The sequence below is a fragment of the Eleutherodactylus coqui genome, chromosome 5 (genome assembly GCF_035609145.1).
Source record: "Eleutherodactylus coqui strain aEleCoq1 chromosome 5, aEleCoq1.hap1, whole genome shotgun sequence".
Classification (NCBI taxonomy): domain Eukaryota; kingdom Metazoa; phylum Chordata; class Amphibia; order Anura; family Eleutherodactylidae; genus Eleutherodactylus; species Eleutherodactylus coqui.
In genome coordinates, this window is record NC_089841.1 from 265,126,144 (window position 1) to 265,148,348 (window position 22,205).

The 22,205-nt window shown below is 46.2% G+C and overlaps 1 protein-coding gene across 2 annotated transcripts in view; it reads right to left on the reverse strand.

Annotated features, from left to right (window-relative positions):
- Positions 1-22,205, reverse strand: part of SSBP4 (single stranded DNA binding protein 4) — a 398,281-nt gene that overhangs the window by 12,787 nt on the left and 363,289 nt on the right. For both annotated transcript variants that reach the window (XM_066604633.1, XM_066604632.1), the window contains exons 6-13: positions 20,507-20,590; positions 18,233-18,292; positions 17,534-17,600; positions 13,247-13,317; positions 13,071-13,138; positions 12,943-12,988; positions 12,194-12,229; positions 10,268-10,322 (exon numbers count right to left, since the gene is read on the reverse strand). In XM_066604633.1, coding sequence (XP_066460730.1) covers positions 10,268-10,322; positions 12,194-12,229; positions 12,943-12,988; positions 13,071-13,138; positions 13,247-13,317; positions 17,534-17,600; positions 18,233-18,292; positions 20,507-20,590 — 487 coding nt within the window. The remainder of the gene's footprint in view (positions 1-10,267; positions 10,323-12,193; positions 12,230-12,942; positions 12,989-13,070; positions 13,139-13,246; positions 13,318-17,533; positions 17,601-18,232; positions 18,293-20,506; positions 20,591-22,205) is intronic.

Here is a 22,205-nt window from a genome sequence, read left to right on the forward strand (position 1 = left end):
CCAAGGGGGTGCTTTAATAACTATGTATAGATATATCAGGGGTCAGTACAGAGATCTCTTGCATCATCTATCATACCAAGGACTGTAACAAGGGGGCGCTCTAATAACTATGTATAGATATATCAGGGGTCAGTACAGAGATCTCTCCCATCATCTATTATACCCAGTACTGTAACAAGGGGGCGCTCTAATAACTATGTATAGATATATCAGTGGTCAGTACAGAGATCTCTCCCATCATCTATTATACCCAGGACTGTAACAAAGGGGTGCTCTAGTAAATATGTATAGATATATTAGTAATCAATACAAGGATCTCTCTCATCATCTATTATATCCAGGACTGTAACAAGGGGGCGCTCTAATAACTATGTATAGATATATCAGGGGGTCAGTACAGAGATCTCTCCCATCATCTATTATACCCAGGACTGTAACAAAGGGGCGATCTAGTAAATATGTATAGCTATGTCAGGGGTCAGTACAGAGACCTCTCCCATCATCTATTTATACCCGGGACTGTAACAAGGGGGCACGCTAATAACTATGTATAGATATATCAGAGTTCAGTACGGAGATCTTTCCCATCATCTATTATACCCAGGACTGTAACAAGGGGGCGCTGTAATAACTATGTATAGATACATCAGGGGTCAGTACGGAGATCTCATCCATCATCTATTTATACCCAGGACTGTAACAAGAGGCCGTTCTAATAACTATGTATAAATATATCGGGACAATACAGAGATCTCTCCCATCATCTAATATACCCAGGACTGTAACAAGGGGGCACTGTAATAACTATGTATAGATATATCAGGGATCAGTACAGGGATCTCTCCCTTCAACTATTTATACCCAAGACTGTAACAAGGGGGCACTGTAATAACTATGTATAGATATACCAGGGTCAGTACAGAGATCTCTCTCATCATCTGTTATACCCAGGTCTCTAACAAGGGGGCGCTGTAATAACTATGTATAGATATATCAGGGGACAATACAGAGATCTCTCCCATCATCTGTTATACCCAGGACTGTAACAAGGGGGCACTCTAATAACTATGTATAGATATATCAGGGGACAATACAGAGATCTCTCCCTTCAACTATTTATACACAGGACTGTAAGAAGGGGGCGCTCTAATAACCATGTATAGATATATCAGGGTCAGTACAGAGATCTGTCCCATCATGTATTATACCCAGGACTGTAACAAGGGGGCGCTCTAATAACTATGTATAGATGTATCCAGGGACAATACAGGGATCTTTCCCATAATCGATTATACCAAGGACTGTAACAAGGGGGCGCTCTAATAACTATGTATAGATATATCAGGGGTCAATACAGAGATCTCTCCCATCATGTATAATACCCAGGGCTGTAACAAGGAGGCGCTCTAATATCTATGTATAGATATATCAGGGGATCAGTACAGAGAGCTCTCCCATCATCTATTATACCCATGACTGTAACAAGGGGGCGCTCTAATAACTATGTATAGATAGATCAGGGGACAGTACAGAGATCTCTCCCATCATCTATTATACCCATGACTGTAACAAGGGGGCGCTCTAATAACTTTGTATAGATCTTTCAGGGGACCGCACAGAGATCTCTCCCATTAGTGCTCACAACTCATGGACTAGTTAATATATAGGGCTTACACAATAGCATACTTTAAAACACTCATGTTAAGCCATTATAACTCTATATATCAGAAAATATGGTTAGATCCTCCTTTGCAGATGAAGGATCTTCAGTTTTTTGGGGATTTCTTTTCCTGAATCTTTGAATTTTATTTTCATTGCAGGAAAGTAGAGTCATATACATTATATATACCCTGTAAGTAACACTGAGATCTCTAGAGAAGACGGCGGCTAAGTGAAGAGCCCATCTATATGTAAAGGGAAGAGCCTCAGATTACTACCAAGTACGACATCCCCAGTTGTCTGTAATAAGAGAACCTCTCGGCGCTGCCATCTTTAGGTATATTCACAAGCTGCTGATTTGATGGTGATTTTTCAGCGACCATCACGGTCCTGCAGCCAGAATAACCTCATTCAGATAAATGGGATTGACTTGTAGAGGCACCAAGTCTACCACTTGTACCCCGATGATGATGTATAGCAGCATAGCTCAGTGGTGCTGGTAGTCACTGGACATATAAAAATGGCTCTCATTGTGATGTGGAGTTCGGGGGACACTATAACTATATGATAGTTATACCAGGAAGAAAGGCTCTTTCGGCGTTCAGGAGGACACGGAATCCTGCAGCAGTGCCTGAAACCAGCGCAAGGGACCCGAACGCCGTCTACTAGGTGAATTTTATAAGAGACCCCCTGAAAATAAGACACTGTGCCTCTTTTGGGGCAAAAATTAATATAAGACAGTATCTTATTTTCGGGGAAACATGGTACCACTGTGTTTGACTGTTGGTAGGATGTTCTTATTGTGGAATGAGAGGTTAGCTTTACTCCAGCTATAACAGGACCCGGGTCTTACAAAAAGTTCCACCTTTGACTCATCATTACACAAATTATCGCAAAAGTCTTGGTGTCGTCTAGATGGTATTGGCAGATGCAGGAAAAGCCTTTGTGTTTTTGGTCAGCCATGGTTTGCACCCTTCATTCAATCCCATGAATCCCATTTTTGCCGAGTGTCTTACTGTGGAATCATGGACCTTAGCTAAGGAAGAGGAGGCCTGCAGTTCTCTGGAGGTTCTCCTAGTTTCTTCTCGACCTCTTGGATGAATCGTTGATGCTCTTAGTGAACCTCTGATAGATCAGCCTTGCCTGGGAAGGTAACACTGCTCCAATAGTTCTCCTTTGGTTGATACTGGCTCTCACCGCGGTTCTCTGGCGTTCCGCAGCCTTAGCGATGGCTTTGTGACACTTTCCAGTTTGACAGATTTCAATGACTGTTTTGTATCTGCAGTTGAGTCATGTGCTGCTTTTTTGAGACTTTCTAGCCTGTTACATGGGCAGTAAATCGAACTTGTCTGGCAGTCCTATTGAACTTAAATTCAACAGGACTGGCAGTAATCATGCCTGGATGTGGCTACTGAAATCAAACCCAATTAGAAAGGGAGACTAACACTTTTTGATGTAGTGCCGGATAGGAATGGACAGCATTTTGCCTTCAATAAATTTAATCATGATTTAAAAATCAGTATTTTGTATTTAATTGGGTTATTGTTGTCATATACTAAAAGTAGGTTGACAATCTATAATATTAAGTGTGAAAAATATGAAAAATAGAAGAGATTGGGAAGGGGGCAAATAGTTTTTCACAGCACTAATATATACATATGTACATATATATATATATATATAGTGATGAACTACCAAGATAAAGTTGCTGACAAAACTCCCTTTCTATGTCTTGTGGCCATGCAGGACCGACTCTCCAACCCTTCCAGCTCCTGTTCTCTGTACTTGGTGACCTAATTTCTTCAGACACATCCTAAAAGCAGATGGAAGAAGTCAGATCCTGGCCAAAGTATCAACTATGATACTATGGAAATGCTTTGAGAGGAAAAGTCTTATTGTTGTCTGGAGTCTGACTGTCCGGATTAAGCCTTGTCAGAAGAACATTTGTTGGCAGCGATCTCCGGGATTTGTACCTGCTCTTTAACCTCTTACTGACCAGCTACTGTATACATGTTTTTACAACGGTCAGTAAAGAGCCCTAGGCTAGGAGCTTGTAAAAACACGGCGACGGACTAGTCTATGGCCGGCGCATGAATTGTGTGTTGGGAAGAGCCGGGCTTAGCGGTCTACTGACATGCTTTTTTCGGCCTTACATACTATGTTACTACCAAAGGGAAAACCCATACGGGCTGGACCTCTACGACTTGTCTGAACTGTAAACTTATTTCACAATACTAATGGATGCAGATAATGTCCTAAATAGAGATGAGCGAACGTACTCGTCCGAGCTTGATACTCGTTCGAGTATTAGCGTGTTCGAGATGCTCGTTACTAGAGGCGAGTACCACACGATGTTCGAGTTACTTTCACTTTCATCTCTGAGACGTTAGCGCGCTTTTCTGGCCAATAGAAAGACAGGGAAGGCATTACAACTTCCCCCTGCGACGTTCAAGCCCTATACCACCCCTCTGCAGTGAGTGGCTGGCGAGATCAGGTGTCACCCGAGTATATAAATCGGCCCCTCCCGCGGCTCGCCACAGATGCATTCTGACAGAGATCAGGGACAGTGCTGCTGATGCCGGAGCTGCTATAGGGAGAGTGTTAGGATTGATTTTAGGCTTCAAGAACCCCAACGGTCCTTCTTAGGGCCACATCTGACCGTGTGCAGTACTGTTGAGGCTGCTTTTTGCAGTGTTGCACTTTTTTTTTTTTTTTTGTATATCGGCCGTGCAGAGCATTGCGTCCAGAGCATTGCGTCCTGCAGTAATTTTACATAGTCCACGGCCAGTAGTGGTGGTGAGGCAGGGACAGTGAAAGACATATACAGTCTATATAGGCAGTGGGCTTTTCCAAAAAAATTTGGGAAAAAAAATCTATTTGGGCTGCCTGTGACCGTCCTGACTGTACTGCGTCTCTGCTGGGGGTAGTTGTCCTAATTCATACGCAGCTTGCTAAGTGTTACAGCAGGCTTGTGCAAAATTCTTTCCTGGCTCTGCGTTGCCTCTTACATCACCGCTGTCATCCTGTCCAGAGTGAAACAGTCTGCAGTAATTTTACATAGTCCACGGCCAGTAGTGGTGGTGAGGCAGGGACAGTGAAAGACATATCCAGTCTATATAGGCAGTGGGCTTTTCCAAAAAATGTGGGAAAAAAAATCTATTTGGGCTGCCTGTGACCATCCTGACTGTACTGCGTTTCTGCTGGGGGTACTTGTCCTAATTCATACGCAGCCAGCTAAGTGTTACAGCAGGCTTGCGCAAAATTCTTTCCTACCTCTGCTGTGCGTTCCGTAAGCGAAGTCAGCCTCCAACCACAGGCCAATAAGCGGCACATTTAATTACAGCGTTCTGTTTCTGCACTACTGGTAATACAGCATGCTGAGGGGTAGGGGTAGGCCTAGAGGACGTGGATGCGGGTGAGGACGCGGAGGCCCAAGTCAGGGTGTGGGCATAGGCCGAGCTCCTGATCCAGGTGTATCGCAGCCGACTGCTGCGGGATTAGGAGAGAGGCACGTTTCTGGCGTCCCCACATTCATCTCACAATTAATGGGTCCACGTGGTAGACCTTTATTAGAAAATGAGCAGTGTGAGCAGGTCCTGTCGTGGATGGCAGAAAGTGCATCCAGCAATCTATCGACCACCCAGAATTCTGCGCCGTCCACTGCTCCAACTCTGAATCCTCTGGCTGCTGCTCCTCCTTCCTCCCAGCCTCCTCACTCCATTACAATGACACATTCTGAGGAGCGGGCAGATTCCCAGGAACTGTTCCCGGGCCCCTGCCCAGAATGGGCAGCAATGATTCCGAATCCTCTCCCACGAGTTTGTCGTGACCGATGCCCAACCTTTGGAAAGTTCCCGGGGTCCGGGGAATGAGGCTGGGGACTTCCGGCAACTGTCTCAAGAGCTTTCAGTGGGTGAGGAGGACGATGACGATGAGACACAGTTGTCTATCAGTGAGGTAGTAGTAAGGGCAGTAAGTCCGAGGGAGGAGCGCACAGAGGATTCGGAGGAAGAGCAGCTGGACGATGAGGTGACTGACCCCACCTGGTTTGCGACGCCTACTGATGACAGGTCTTCAGAGGGGGAGGCAAGTGCAGCAGCAGGGCAGGTTGGAAGAGGCAGTGCGGTGGCCAGGGGTAGAGGCAGGGCCAGATCGAATAATCCACCAACTGTTTCCCAAAGCGCCCCCTCGCGCCATGCCACCCTGCAGAGGCCGAGGTGCTCAAAGGTCTGGCAGTTTTTCACTGAGAGTGCAGACGACCGACGAACAGTGGTGTGCAACCTTTGTCGCGCCAAGATCAGCCGGGGAGCCACCACCACCAGCCTCACCACCACCAGCATGCGCAGACATATGATGGCCAAGCACCCCACAAGGTGGGACGAAGGCCGTTCACCGCCTCCGGTTTGCACCGCTGCCTCTCCCCGTGCCCCAACCTGCCACTGAGATCCAACCCCCCTTTCAGGACACAGGCACTACCGTCTCCTGGCCTGCACCCACACCCTCACCTCCGCTGTCCTCGGCCCAATCCACCAATGTCTCTCAGCGCACCGTCCATCCGTCGCTAGCGCAAGTACACCGCCACGCACCCGCACGCTCAAGCGTTAAACGTGCACATAGCCAAATTTATCAGCCTGGAGATGCTGCCGTATAGGGTTGTTGAAACGGAGGCTGTCAAAGGTATGATGGCGGCGGCGACCCCGCGCTACTCAGTCGCCACTACTTTTCCCGATGTGCCGTCCCAGCCCTGCACGACCACGTCTCCCGCAACATTGTACGCGCCCTCACCAACGCGGTTACTGCCAAGGTCCACTTAACAACGGACACGTGGACAAGCACAGGCAGGCAGGGCCACTATATCTCCCTGACGGCACATTGGGTGAATTTAGTGGAGGCTGGGACAGAGTCAGAGCCTGGGACCGCTCACGTCCTACCCACCCCCAGAATTGCGGGCCCCAGCTCGGTGGTGGTATCTGCGGCGGTGTATGCTTCCTCCACTAAACCACACTCCTCCTCCTCCTACGCAACCTCTGTCTCGCAATCAAGATGTGTCAGCAGCAGCACGTCGCCAGCAGTCGGTGTCGCGCGGCGTGGCAGCACAGCGGTGGGCAAGCGTCAGCAGGCCGTGCTGAAACTACTCAGCTTAGGAGAGAAGAGGCACACGGCCCACGAACTGCTGCAGGGTCTGACAGAGCAGACCGACCGCTGGCTTGCGCCGCTGAGCCTCCAACCAGGCATGGTCGTGTGTGACAACGGCCGTAACCTGGTGGCGGCTCTGCAGCTCGGCAGCCTCACGCACGTGCCATGCCTGGCCTACGTCTTTAATTTGGTGGTTCAGCGCTTTCTGAAAAGCTACCCACGCTTGTCAGACCCGCTCGGAAAGGTGCGCCGAGCTGCGCACATTTCCGCAAGTCCCACACGGACGCTGCCACCCTGCGCACCCTGCAACATCGGTTTCATCTGCCAGTGCACCGACTGCTGTGCGACGTGCCCACACGGTGGAACTCTACGCTCCACATGTTGGCCAGGTTCTATGAGCAGCGTAGAGCTATAGTGGAATACCAACTCCAACATGGGCGGCGCAGTGGGAGTCAGCCTCCTCAATTCTTTACAGAAGAGTGGGCCTGGTTGGCAGCCATCTGCCAGGTCCTTGGAAACTTTGAGGAGTCTACCCAGATGGTGAGCGGCGATGCTGCAATCATTAGCGTCACCATTCCTCTGCTATGCCTCTTGAGAAGTTCCCTGCAAAGCATAAAGGCTGACGCTTTGCGCTCGGAAACAGAGGCGGGGGAAGACAGTATGTCGCTGGATAGTCAGAGCACCCTCCTGTCTATATCTCAGCGCGTTGAGGAGGAGGAGGAGCATGAGGAGGATGAGGAGGAGGGGGAAGAGACAGCTTGGCCCACTGCTGAGGGTACCCATGCTGCTTGCCTGTCATCCTTTCAGCGTGTATGGCCTGAGGAGGAGGAGGATCCTGAATGTGATCTTCCTAGTGAGGACAGCCATGTGTTGCGTACAGGTACCCTGGCACACATGGCTGACTTCATGTTAGGATGCCTTTCTCGTGACCCTCGCGTTACACGCATTCTGGCCACTACGGATTACTGGGTGTACACACTGCTCGACCCACGGTATAAGGAGAACCTTTCCACTCTCATACCCGAAGAGGAAAGGGGTTCGAGAGTGATGCTATACCACAGGACCCTGGCGGACAAACTGATGGTAAAATTCCCATCCGACAGCACTAGTGGCCGAAGGCGCAGTTCCGAGGGCTAGGTAGCAGGGGAGGCGCGGAGATCAGGCAGCATGTACAGCACAGGCAGGGGAACACTCTCCAAGGCCTTTGACAGCTTTCTGGCTCCCCAGCAAGACTGTGTCACCGCTCCCCAGTCAAGGCTGAGTCGGCGGGAGCACTGTAAAAGGATGGTGAGGGAGTACGTAGCCGATCGCACGACCGTCCTCCGTGACGCCTCTGCTCCCTACAACTACTGGGTGTCGAAGCTGGACACGTGGCCTGAACTCGCGCTGTATGCCCTGGAGGTGCTTGCTTGTCCTGCGGCTAGCGTTTTGTCAGAGAGGGTGTTTAGTGCGGCTGGGGGAATCATCACAGATAAGCGTACCCGCCTGTCAACCGACAGCGCTGACAGGCTTACACTCATCAAGATGAACAAAGCCTGGATTTCCCCAGACTTCTCTTCTCCACCAGCGGACAGCAGCGATACCTAAACAATACGTAGGCTGCACCCGCGGATGGAAGCATTGTTCTCTATCACCATCAAAAACGTGGACCTTTTAGCTTCATCAATCTGTGTATAATATTCATCCTCCTCCTTCTGCTCCTCCTCCTGAAACCTGACGTAATCACGCCGAACGGGCAATTTTTCTTAGGCCCACAAGGCTCAGTCATATAATGTTTGTAAACAATTTTTATACGTTTCAATGCTCATTAAAGCGTTGAAACTTTCACCTCAACCAATTTTTATTTTAACTGGGCTGCCTCCAGGCCTAGTTACCAATTAAGCCACATTAACCAAAGTGATTAATGGGTTTCACCTGCCCTCTTGGTTGGGCATGGGCAATTTTTCAGAGGTACATTAGTACTGTTGGTACACCAATTTTTTGGGGCCCTCGCCTACAGTGTAATCCAATAAATTTTTTTCCCACCTGCATTAAAGCTGACGTTACATCAGCTGTGCTGGGCACTGCAATGGGATATATTTATGTACCGCCGGTGGGTTCCAGGGAGCCACCCATGCTGTCGGTCCACACGGAGTTGTAACTGCATGTGTCCACTTCTAAAGAACCCCAGTCTGACTGGGGCATGCAGTGTGGGCCGAAGCCCACCTGCATTAAACATGACATTACCTCAGCTGTGATGGGCAATGCAATGGGATATATTTATGTACCGCCGGTGGCTTACTGGCACCCACCCATGCTGTCGGTCCACAGGGACTTCACAATAGGGAGTTGTACCTGCCTGTGTCTATGAATTAAAAATTCCGGTCAGGTTGGGGCATGCAGTGTGGGCCGAAGCCCACCTGCATTTAATCTGACGTTAGCTCTGCTGTCCAGGGCACTGCAATTGGATACATTTATGTACAGCCGGTGGGTTCCAGGGAGCCACCCATGCTGTGGGTGCACACGGAATTCCCATTGCGGAGTTGTACCTGCCTGTGACTATTTATAAAAAACCGCGGTCTGACTGGGGCATGAAGACACCTTGACAGAATGAATAGTGTGTGGCACATAGGTTCCCCATTGCTATGCCCACGTGTGCAGCTCCTGATGGTGGTGGCACAGGATTATATTTCTCATTGCTTCTGTACAGCATTGTGGGCTATCGCCCCGCCCCTTTTAAAGAGGGTCGCTGCCTAGCCGTGCCAACCCTCTGCAGTGTGTGCCTGCAGTTCCTCCTCATGGCAGATGCACTTATAAATAGACATGAGGGTGGTGTGGCATGAGGGCAGCTGAAGGCTGCGCAGGGACACTTTGGTGTGCGCTGTGGATACTGGGTCGTGCGGGGGGGTTGGGCAGCATGTAACCCAGGAGAAGTGACAGCGGACTGTCATGCAGGCAGTGATTGTGCTTTGTTGGAGGTAGTGTGGTGCTTAGCTAAGGTATGCATTGCTAATGAGGGCTTTTCAGAAGTAAAAATTGTTGGGAGGGGGGGGCCCACTCTTGCCGCTATTGTGGCTTAATAGTGGGACCTGTGAACTTGAGATGCAGCCCAACATGTAGCCCCTCGCCTGCCCTATCCGTTGCTGTGTCGTTCCCATCACTTTCTTGAATTGCCCAGATTTTCACAAATGGAAACCTTAGCGAGCATCGGCGATATACAAAAATGCTCGGGTCGCCCATTGACTTCAATGGGGTTCGTTACTCGAAACGAACCCTCGAGCATCGTGGAAATTTCGTCCCGAGTAACGAGCACCCGAGCATTTTGGTGCTCGCTCATCTCTAGTCCTAAACTATAATCACTCCAGCTTATTGACTGCGAAGTGGACTTCTAGCCTTCATTCATCCTGAACTCCATGTTCTGCACTAGAACTCAACTGACATATTACATAGAAAAATAAGATGCATGTGAGAGTAGGTAGCCAAAAGTACTTACCTCCGGGACTGGGCATTATAGGTGTGCCAGGGGGGCCCCCGCCTCCTGGAGGACCCTGAACAAATATACAAACATCAGAGGTGTTATTGCTATGACATGTTTAATAAATGAAATGAATAAATCCACAGGGTACATCCGAGTTTTAAGGTCTCCTAATTTTTCTTCTCAGGAATAGGAGCAGATAGAAACATGGGACACATTTTAAAAGACGCCGGCATTCTTCGAGGACTAGTGGGACAGATTACATTATTGTCCAGGCTGGAGTTAGAAGCATACATTAAATGGAGACGTTTATGTTCCAAGAACAGCGTGTAATCATCTATTTTCTTCACGTTCGTGAAATGACATCCATCAACATTCATCATCAGTTGAGTGCGACACGTGGTGAAGGTGTCGTGGACATGAAATATGGGCATTTGTGGGTGTGACAGTTCAAAGAAGGTCAAATGTCATGTGAGAATGAACCAAAGGAGCCTCAGCCATGCACCAGCTGCTCCGACAACATGATTGCATGAGTGGAGCAAGTGGCTATGGAAGGTCTGAAAAGTTGGCATTTCCATAGAATGTCTGCATCCTGCATAAAGGCCTGAAGATGTGGAAAGTTTCCTCTAGGTGGATGGCACAAATATTAACAGATGATCACAAAGCTGTGCATTAGCCAATGTGTCAAGTGATCTTGATAAGTGATAACAATATGAATGGTGCCTTAATTCCAAAATGATGGTGGCCATGTTTTGGAGCAGATAAGGAGTAATCCTCAATCTGTGCATTCCAAAGGGCTCTGCGGTGACAGCTGCATACTATGAAGATGTTTTAACGATAATCTGCATTGCAAGAAAAATGGCCAGAATAGGCTGCATACGTGGTCTTCCATCAAGACAACTCTTCTGCTCATCGGGCAGCCCTTCTTCAGAGCTTTCTTCATGACAAAAACTTTGAAGTGGTTCCTCATGCTTCCTCCTCACCTGACCTTACAGATGGGATTTTTGCCTTTTTCCGACGATGAAGGATGCTCTACATCAGTGATTGTCCGGTGGACAAAACTGACCCCTAAAGAAGCACTCACTGTGGCCGTGCAATCATGGCGTTGACGTTGTGAAAAATGTTTATGTCAAGAGAGATTTTGTTGAGAAGTGTTAATAGTTTCATCTTTCTGGGGTAAGTAGCTTTTTAGAAAAACATAGGAGACCTTAGAACTTGAAAGCACTTTGTAGAATTGTTTGACCTTTTTCTTGAATGATGTCAACTTCTAACTGTGTCGCTGGTATGATAGCAAGGATGCCTCCATAGTGGAAATATTACAGGGGAGATAATATAGCCTCATTAACAAGCGTGTTAAACTGAAAAAAATGCCTTTGTTTCCAATAGCAACCAATCACTGTGCAGTTTTCATATTTAGAAAGCAAAGTAAAAAAAGACAGCTGAGCTCTGACTGGTTGCTGTGGGCAAGAAGGCCAGCTCTACTTTCGGCCAACTTTGATAAACACGACTAGAGATGAGCGAACGTGCTCGGCCACGCCCCTTTTTCACCCGAATACCGCGATTTTCGAGTACTTCTGTACTCGGGCGAAAAAATTCGGGGGTCGCCGTGGCGGCGCGGGGGGTTGCAGCGGGGAGTGGGGGGGGAGAGGGAGAGAGGGCTCCCCCCTGTTCCCCGCTGCTACCCCCCGCGCCGCCACGCCTCTCCCCACCCCCCGGCGCACCCGAGTACTTTTCACCCGAGTAGTGAAGTACTCGAAAATCGCGGTGCTCGATTGCGAAATCGCCCTTACCGAGTACGTTCGCTCATCTCTAAACACGACCCTTATACTGTATATAATATTGTATTTAATATTTGGTATTATGATGTGCTTCAGGAAGGAGCCCCGCCCCCCACCCCCCAAAAACACAACAACCGCCCAAAAATAAATATATGAAATCTCTCACCACATAATTTCCTGGTGAAGATGAAGAATATGCTATCTGGAAGTGGAAAATGACATAAAAACTAATAAGACATGAAGTAAACTAACAAAACCTTATTTAAACTAGCAAAAGGCTTCAGCATCCGTCTCATCAGTATAAGTTATGAAACATAAAGGAAAACTTTGAAAATTTTGCACATTATAAATTGCATGAAATATTTAAAAACCTATACTAAATTTTAATGCTCAGACAAAAAGCTAAATTCAAAATTCTACTGGCTCCCTGTTACTAGCGAGCAGTGCACTGTGGGAACTTTGCTGTTATATCAGCCAAATAGGAATGAAAGGGGTTTTCCAATTTTTAAAATCTCGGTACAACCCTTTCCCCATGCAGTAACATAAGAAATAGTTACCGGCGTACCCCTAGGGGTCACAGGGGTCCCAATTACGGTCCCAAGTATTTACGCAACATATTATAACTTAACGATAACATGTTATACAAATGTGAACATTTGTTACTTCTTTCAGAGGGTTTTATTTTCTGGATATTTCATTGGCAAAACTTTTATTACTGACTATTCCAGAAAGATACTGAACTGTAGAGATGATTTCTGCCATTTTGCTGTCTAAGGAAGATAATAAAGTGATATGAGCCACCAATAACATCTCTATATGTTAGAGATTAACAGGACATTTTGGTTCCTTAAAGGAGAATGATAGATTAGCCGAAAAGCGGTTTAGTGTTGATTCAACTGCCTTTAAACAGCTTACCGAATTAGCATTGGGGTTTGGCCACGGACCTCGCCCTCCTGGACCCCTAGAAAAAATAGAAGAATTATTTTGGTGATGAAGAGTTTGAAGACACCTCAGAACACGAAACCAAATGTGTCTGCGCCTACATGTTCATTCCAGGCATTCCAGGTCCACCTAATGAATTTGGAGGAGGTCTCATTCCACTGCTGTAGTTCTAGAAGAAGAAGAGGAAACAATGTCTACTCCAGCAGTGAATATTATAATATATGTAAACAAGACGTCACATTAAGAAGATTTGAAACAGCATGTCTTAATAAGTTACCTGAGGTCCCATGCCTGCCATGCCTCGTGGTGGGTTCATTCTTTGCATGGGTCCTCCCATGTTTGGATGCCCTGGAGAACAACCAATAATTAAGAAAACATCATAAACAAGCAAAGCTCTAATTCTTATATGGCGCGTATGTGTGTATATATATATATATTATATATATATATATATATATATATATATACACATACATACATACATACATACATACATACATATACATACACACACACACACATTTCCCTGAAAATCAGACCTACTCCTAAAATAATAAGCCCTAGCATGACTTTTCAGGATTTCCGAGGATGCTAGAACTATACGCCCTACTCCAAAATTAAGCGCTAGTTACAGTTACTAAAAAAAGTAAATTTCAATTATGTCCAGGCAGCTATACATGTAAAAAAGTGAAATCTTTTGGAGCAAAAATTTATATAAAACCCTGTCTTATTTTCAGGGAAACATATTGTAAAAAATGTATTGTAATCATACAAATCATGCAGTTAATTGCATTTGGGCTCGTTCCCATCTCCGCAAGGGCTTTCCATCTCTTGCTCCTGTTTTTAGAACAGAAAACTAAATTAAAAAGGAAATAACGTTTCTGCTTTTCCCTCCATCAATTTCCAGCTGTATTCAGGTGAATGCTTTCAGTTTGCGTCATTTCTGGTACGTTTCCATTTTTTTAACGGAGCAAACAGCACAGTCAGCGGCGCTATTTGTTTGGCTTAAAAAGGAAACGGAATGGAACAGAAGGGAACGGAAAACTTTCTTTTTTTTTTTTTTAAACCCATTAAAATCAATGGGGAAAACCGGAAACGTCTATTTCTGTTCTTACTCCTTTTTTCTGTTTCAAAAACGGAGCAAAGAAACAAAAAGCCCTAACTCCGATGTGAATGAGCCCTTAAATCGCATGTATATAGGAATGTGAATGTAGGTTACAGAAATATAAACCCAAAAGTGTAATACAAACATTATAGAATCACTGTCGCTTTTTACCGCTCAGTTTAGCGGTTCTGCAAATCTTACTTTATAAAATTTTGCAGAATTGGATTACAGATGAGTCCAGTGAAGCTCATGCGTAGTCATGTATGCACACTACCCGTTAAAAATACCCCTTTATCCACATATAAGCCACTTCTCCTTCATGCACTGAGCATTCACTGCTAACATTCATCTTTAGACAGATCTGCTCATGCAATCAGGATACATGCTGCCCATAGAAGTCTATAGAAAGGACAGTGGAAGGAGGAAGGAGCTGCAGAGTGAGAGGCAGGAAGGCACACAAACACTGCTGCTGAAGGCTCTAGTATGTATCTATATCACCCCAGTGCTGGATTCACAGCTGCACAGCTCAGTATTGCTGTATAATGTTCTCCATGATGCTGCCATGTCTCTGTGTGTGCTACAGAGAGCTAAGGAGCAGAATCTAATTTTTAGGCCTTCTCTGTCACGGCCAATGCAGCAACAGAGAAGGGGTCTGGTTCAGTAATCAAGACGAGAGGGACAGTCAGCCCCCTCTGATGTGTCGGGCAGAGAGTCCCCAGCATGTGACCTGCTGTCGGAACTGGGTCAACATTGGAGTCTGACACTGCCGGTACGAGTAAGGATTCTGCCTCCCCGGACATCCCATTTAATAAAATCCTGTTTTCCAGGTAACCGTATATATTGACTGATTTCAATAAATACATTCTTCTGCTGGGTAATGTTTCGGCTGATTACACAGAAGTACAAAGTCATGATAATCTTAGTGTATATCACAAATACTCAATAAACGGACCATATAAGAGTCCTGGTGCAAAAGGCGCGCAGAGCGACATTGTGTATGTAAATGATCTCTGCCCATGTGTAGGATTTCAGAATGTATCAGTGCTGTAAAATATTTTGCCTTGTTTTGACTAATCCTCATGTTTTTGCATATCTGAAGAAATGTTGAAGGCAGGAGAACACAAAAGAGGCCTGTTTTAAAGAATTAGAGGATGTCATTGGAACCAAGGTCTTCCCACTTTTCTGACTATATACCGTATGCTTATCACTCAATGAACAGACAAACTAGGCAAACACCAGGGGGCAGCTGCTGTGGATGTAAGATGATGGGCAAATGGGCACAAGAATGTCTATGTCCCGGATGTTTGACGCGCAGAATCCCAAGAGTAGCACCACTGCTGAGACCCTTTTCATTCTCCTACTACTGTAGTCATAAAACTTGCTCCAGATGTGGAAGCTGGCCAACCCTCAGCAGTTGTTGAAGGCATTACAGCAGGTAGAAAAGGGCACATTATGTGGTCCAAATGGCTGTGAATTTCCATTGCTAGTGCCAGCTGCTGAGCAGCGCCTCAGAGGAGAGGTAATGGGACTCCTAGCGTCGTCCCTCCGCTCCTCCCGCTACCTCTTCTCAAGCAAAGTTAAAGTCACCATATGGTGTTAAAGCAGCGTTCAGCGATTCTAATTCATGTACTTAGGATGCACTACACAAGTACTCCTTAATGGCAGAGAAGGTCTGTCTGGGGAGCGCTCACCAAGCAGTCTGCTCCGCTTTCAAGGGCTGCTGTAAAACGCAGCTCTGGTCTTGGTGACACAGTAATTATTTCTGCACTTTGTGCTTTTATGTGCCCGGCACTAATGAGCCGTTGGTGCAATAGGAAATATGTCCCGTAATGCAGAGAAGAACATTAGCGTATTGTCACTGGGCACATTCCTTTCCTTGGCTCTTGAAGTAATGTCACATGAGAGAAGACCTTTACCATCGGGATGCTTTGTGGCCCAACCGCCCAGCACAAGTCTAGACTCCTTTATCAGGCAGGTAGATTCCCCGCTGTAAGGCCATGTGAGCATTTTTTTAACTGAGCAGATTTAGGATTTCTTGTCCATTTATCACATTTTGTTGTCACATTTCATGGCCCCCAGCAGAGAAGCCAGGGTAACGGCACGTGACTGCTGTGGCCTCTGATTGGTTCAACGGTCAGATGATAGCCGTTCGTAAACAAAAACCGGAAGGACCAAGAGGCTTTGGCGCTGGATAACCATGGGGGGGGGGGGGGGGTGTACTGCTGCTTTTATTGTTTTAACAGATTTGGATCCATTTTTTTTAAAATCATGTACCCCCCCCCCCCCGACAACCCCTTTACTGTCATTACTAATATTAAAACTGGCAACTAGTTGTGTTAATAGTGACCCCAGGCAGCAGGTCTTCTGTCCAGATGTGACCTTTATAAAATATTCCAATTCATGGGTTTGGGACCATCTGACTTTTTGGTCGCTGTGTACCGTCTCTAATAAATGAACTGCAAAGTACATCAAAACCAACATCCATGACTAGATAACTCAATGGGAAGATGCAAAGCTTCACAATCGCAAACTAGATGTATAGCACATCTAGCTGAAGAAGACACTACTAAGTAGATTCATTCCTAGTTGGAGCTGCAACGGGAGAGAGACAGCCAAGACATCATGTAGACGGCGTCACCAATATGTCACTGTCTTTAGGAAATATTTTCTTGTAAATACCTGGAGCTTTGCCACTTAAAGGGGTTGTCCCGCGCCGAAACGGGTTTTTTTTTTTCTCAATAGCCCCCCCGTTCGGCGCGAGACAACCCCGATGCAGGGGTTAAACAAGAAAACCGGATAGTGCTTACCTGAATCCCCGCGCTCCGGTGACTTCTTACTTACCTGCTGAAGATGGCCGCCGGGATCTTCTCCCTCCGTTGACCGCAGGGCTTCTGTGCGGTCCATTGCCGATTCCAGCCTCCTGATTGGCTGGAAACGGCACGTGACGGGGCGGAGCTACAAGGAGCCGCTCTCCGGCACGAGCGGCCCTATTAAGAAAAGAAGAAGACCCGGACTGCGCAAGCGCGTCTAATCTGGCGATTAGACGCTGAAAATTAGACGGCACCATGGAGACGAGGACGCTAGCAACGGAACAGATAAGTGAATAACTTCTGATAACTTCTGTATGGCTCATAATTAATGCACAATGTACATTACAAAGTGCATTAATATGGCCATACAGAAGTGTATAGACCCACTTGCTTTCGCGGGACAACCCCTTTAATATCTGCCCCCCTCCCCCCCCCCCCAAGAGCTCCAACTATTAACGACTTTCTATAATATTACATAGAAAGAACCTGAGGAAACACATAAAACAGTACTGAATTATAATTGCATTTACAATATGACCATCGGCTTCCACTATTAACACAAACGTGGTCCATGGTCATCTGTGTTGATGGGGACAGGCGACAATGTAGTCCGAGAAACAATATTCTATAAACACACATGTAAATGTACCTTGTGGCCGCGTGGGGTCCATGGAGTTTGGCAATAGGGGCTGTGAACCTGGGACTCCTACAGGGGGCTGTGGAATATACAGTTATATGTTAGAATCTTGTACCTGTGATGGGAAGATCTTAATTCTGAGAAGCTGTAAACAAAAAGGTGTCCTCAAAGTTTCCTCATAGTATATGTGAGTGGGGCTGCTTTCGTCCACCGCCCCCTAAATATTTATGTTTCTTTACTATAGAGCGGTGGTATAATGGTTGCATGGCACCCCGTACAGGCGCTCAGGTGGGATCCTACTTCTTGTGGCAATTTTCAAAAAGACCCTGGCATTCAGAAAGAGGTATGCAAACAGGGACATTCCTTATGGCAATGCGCAAAATGTCAAATGGGATTTCGGTCTGAATAGAAGAATCGTTCTGAATTAATAATAATCATCAGCAACACATTTATTAAAAAGCACATTTCTAGATCTTTCTGAAGTCGTGTGTTTTTCCTCCCCTTTTCTCTGGTTTTTCTCTCTTCTTAGTGTGACTTATGATTCTTAGTTATAAAAGAATGGCGTTTGGTCCGCTTTCACACGGGTATATTACAGTTCGGTCAGTAAATCCCCGCGCTCGGGACACACATTTATACTACAGGGGCAGATATGTGGCTGTAATATGCCTGTGTAAACTGGCCTTAAACACTTTTTAATTTCTATGAACAAACCTGATTTGGCATTCTTAGGGCAGGTCGAGGGCCACCAGGATACCGAGGTGACATAAATGGCTAGAAGACAACAAGAAATACGGTAAGTCAATTAGGATACGTTAAAGCATACTTGAGTTTTCAAAAACAAACTTCAAAAGCAGCCTAGGTCCTCACTGGTTGATGTTTTGGTACATTTTCCTATTCATTTGTTGTCTTCCTGTTTGCAATCTACTTACAGGTATGTGGGTGGGGAAGGGAGGAGGGGGGCTGTCCTAGGCCAGCCCTTCTGCCTGCACTGAACTCACCTGGACTTCTTCTCTCACACTGATGTGTAGCCCTGCTCCAATCAGCCCGGGGAAGCCCATGTGTAGTATGTCGCAACTAGCAGTGCCCCTGTTACTAGAGAAGCCAAGTGCCTAACGACAGGCAGTGGATCGCAAAAAATTGCTGGAAGGGAGACCGCTAGTGTCAGGCACTTGATTCTCTGTGGTAAAACTAAAAATTTTAATTCAAGTATATTACAAATTTGGTGATACACACACAGGCTATTAGATGAGCAAACCTTGTGTGATAAGTTAGAGTCTCATTTATCAAAACTGTCTAACAGTAAGTCTGTCCTTGTTGCCTATGGCAACTGGTCACAGCTCAGATTTAATTTTCACAAAGCAGCTTAAGAAATGAAAACTGCTCTGTGATGGGTTGCAACGGGCAACAAGGGCAGTAGACAGTTTTGATAAATAAGGCCCACTGTGTCCATTTAAATAGAAATCTATCTACTTTGGTGCTGTCTTACGGCCCCGTATAACTAAAGGCCTGTATTATTGTGTCCAAACGTTTCATCGAACACTTATTCGCCTGGCAACCAAGACCAAGGATTAGCGGACGGATATGCAAGTTCATGCAAATGCAGATTCATCTCCTGATCATTCAGTTTCAGCGAACAGAAAAGTAATTTCGGAACGGCGGTACATCTCCACACACGAATAGAGGGATGTACAGCGGACAAATGTAGACAAACCGTTGTAGTTACTTATTACCTACTTATTGTAGGAATTGTTCGTTCCTACAAGCCAATTCTTGGCCCGTGTGAAAGACAATGAAATGAGCGCCAATCAGCGTGTGTTGACCCGCTAGAATACCCGCTCCCATTATATCGGGCTGAGAATTTGGTTTATGCAAGAAGACCTTTACATAATACAGAGCGATAACACAGCCCACGTGTCATCGCACTCAGCACAACTCTCAGCCTGGGGTTTAGCCTAAGCAGAAGATAAAGCCATTTGAGTGTCTAACATGTAGAACAACTTGACTCATTCATTTATGCAGATATGTTTTATTTGCTTTCTGGAAAAGGATGTGATGCAGAGAGAATGTGGATCCGTCTGTATGGTCTAAATGTTGTGGGGATACTTCGCATAAAACCAGACCTGGTCAATGAAGCCAGTAGTGGGATTTCTTAAAGTTCATAAGCTTTCAGCACCAGGTAGATAGTTTCTGGACATTATTGATGTCCCCACAGAATGAAGGAGATTATTTCAAACCTCTCCAGTCATCACCCGGTTCCATGGCTGCATGTGGTTTTATATTTCTGTAGGTCGTTGTATCTAGGTCAGTAGGGCAGCATGTATAAGATACCCCTAGTGGCGCAGGCGGTCATGTACAAGCAGTTACTGACAAGAAGCAACGTGGTTTACAATTTGAGATGCAAAGGACCTTAGGTCTGGATCTGAACAGAAAGGGATTTTTGACCACAAATCTGGGCCAGAGGTTGGGGTGGCTAACAATCTGCTATGTGGCTACCATGATACATATCACTTTCATCATCATGTAGCCATAGAAGAAACTGTAGATGTTTGTTCCTACTATCAAGTGCTATTGTACATCTGGTTTAGGATGGTGAATGGTTGTCTTCCAGAAAATCAACAACGATGCTTAATGCCGCCCAGCTTACTGCAAATAATGTGCTTCCATCAGGCAAAAATAAAACTTGCAACTTTGTCCCTTTCAGTATTAGAGTAATTGAGATGAACTCCGTTGGGAAAGATGTGTAATTAAAAATATGCTCATAGCTACCATGAAGACGGAGGGATCGGATTGATTGCTTTGTGACCATAGCTGGATAAAGTCATTATGTTTCAGTTATTGCTGTTGAGAATGTCAATTCATTGGGCATGCCCACCCATAATTGCCTAGGATATTACAAATAGCCCTGGTGTCCATGAGCTGGAAGACTTCGAATGAAAAGTTTAATGCATTCAATCAAGAAGACCGATTGGTATTGCTTGACGTTACCTGACTGTGTGGACCCATCATGGGGTTGTTGGGGTTGTGCGGAGGGGGTTGTGCATGAGGTGATGGCTGAGAACCTGGAGGACCCTGTAAAATAAATACATACATGATGAGAATATGTAACAGGTCTGTACAATATGCAGCAGGCGAGCAGAAAGGTTAGGCTGGAAATGTATAGCCAAAAAGTCAAAGGGTGCATATTGTTGCTTTGCGTATGCCAGTGTATTTTACGCACTCTGTTCTGCGCTCGCTTCCTGGTTTCTTCTTTTTTTTCTCAATTTCCTTCTCATGGTTCTTAGCAAGATGTGTAAAAGATGCGGCACATACGCCATATTCTGAAGGAGCACTAGTAATAAAAGTGCCCCATTGTGTATAAATGGCAGGAGGAGCGCCCGTGCGGTAAGTTGTACTATGCGGAAGTTCGCGGCTAGCTGAAGATATGAACTGATGGTTCTGCAGTAGGAAGTCTGAGCTTTCACCCGAGACCCCATGCTCAGCAAGGCTTATGACCTCATTAATGGAGCCCATATGCTTTGCACATTATTTACTCATCTGTTTATGGAACTAAAGAGTGTGTGAATACAGAAGAGGCTGTCAGAGTGGACATACAACCCAAGCAATAACTAGGTGGACAACATTCGGTGTTTCTAGACCCCCAGAAGCACTGTAAGGGTCTCCATCCTCCCCCCATAAGAGCACCTCCTGTATATTCCAGGCCATTATTACTCATTTGTGTATATAAAAGTGAAATGCAGTTGGAATGTTTTTCAGGACCATAAATCTTACATGGCGTTCTATAATAAGGTGCTGCACGTCCAAGGAGGGAACTTACTGACTACATAGAGAAGAATAGCAGACTAGTTTATAATACCGGTGATCCACAGGGTGCAGGATGCTCCGCAGTGGTGTGACAATGTTACATTATTTAGTGTACGCTCTAGAATTACATGGTGTGGGATCATAGATTGGTAGAGTTGGAAGGGACCTCCAGGGTCATCGGTCCGACCCCCTGCCCAATGCAGGGTCACTAAATCATCCCAGACAGATATTTGTCCAGCCTTCGTTTGAAGACTTCCATTGAAGGAGAACTCACCACCTCCCGGTGGCTATAAGATAGTTCAGTCCAGAGAAAAGGTAAACCAAAGTAAAGAGACTCCTACACACTAAGCATGGACCCAAGATCACAGATTGCATCTTAGCAGTCAACAACGTGATATGAACACCCTAGAAAAGTTGTGAAACCGCTGACTTTTATCCATTTCATCAGGTTACTCACCAGTTTGGTCAGTAAACAAGGATAAGTAATTCCAAAATATAGGCCACTCATTCATTCTGGATTATGTTGGGCTTAAAGGGGTTGTCCCGCGCCGAAACGGGTTTTTTTTTTTTCAACAGCCCCCCCGTTCGGCGCGAGACAAACCCGATGCACTGGTTAAAAAAGAAAACCGGACAGTGCTTACCTGAATCCCCGCGCTCCGGTGACTTCTTACTTACCTGGTGAAGATGGCCGCCGGGATCTTCTCCCTCGGTGGACCGCAGGGCTTCTGTGCGGTCCATTGCCGATTCCAGCCTCCTGATTGGCTGGAATCGGCACGTGACGGGGCGGAGCTACACGGAGCCGCTCTCCGGCACGAGCGGCCCCATTCAGAAGAGAAGAAGACCGGACTGCGCAAGCGCATCTAATCTGGCGATTAGACGCTGA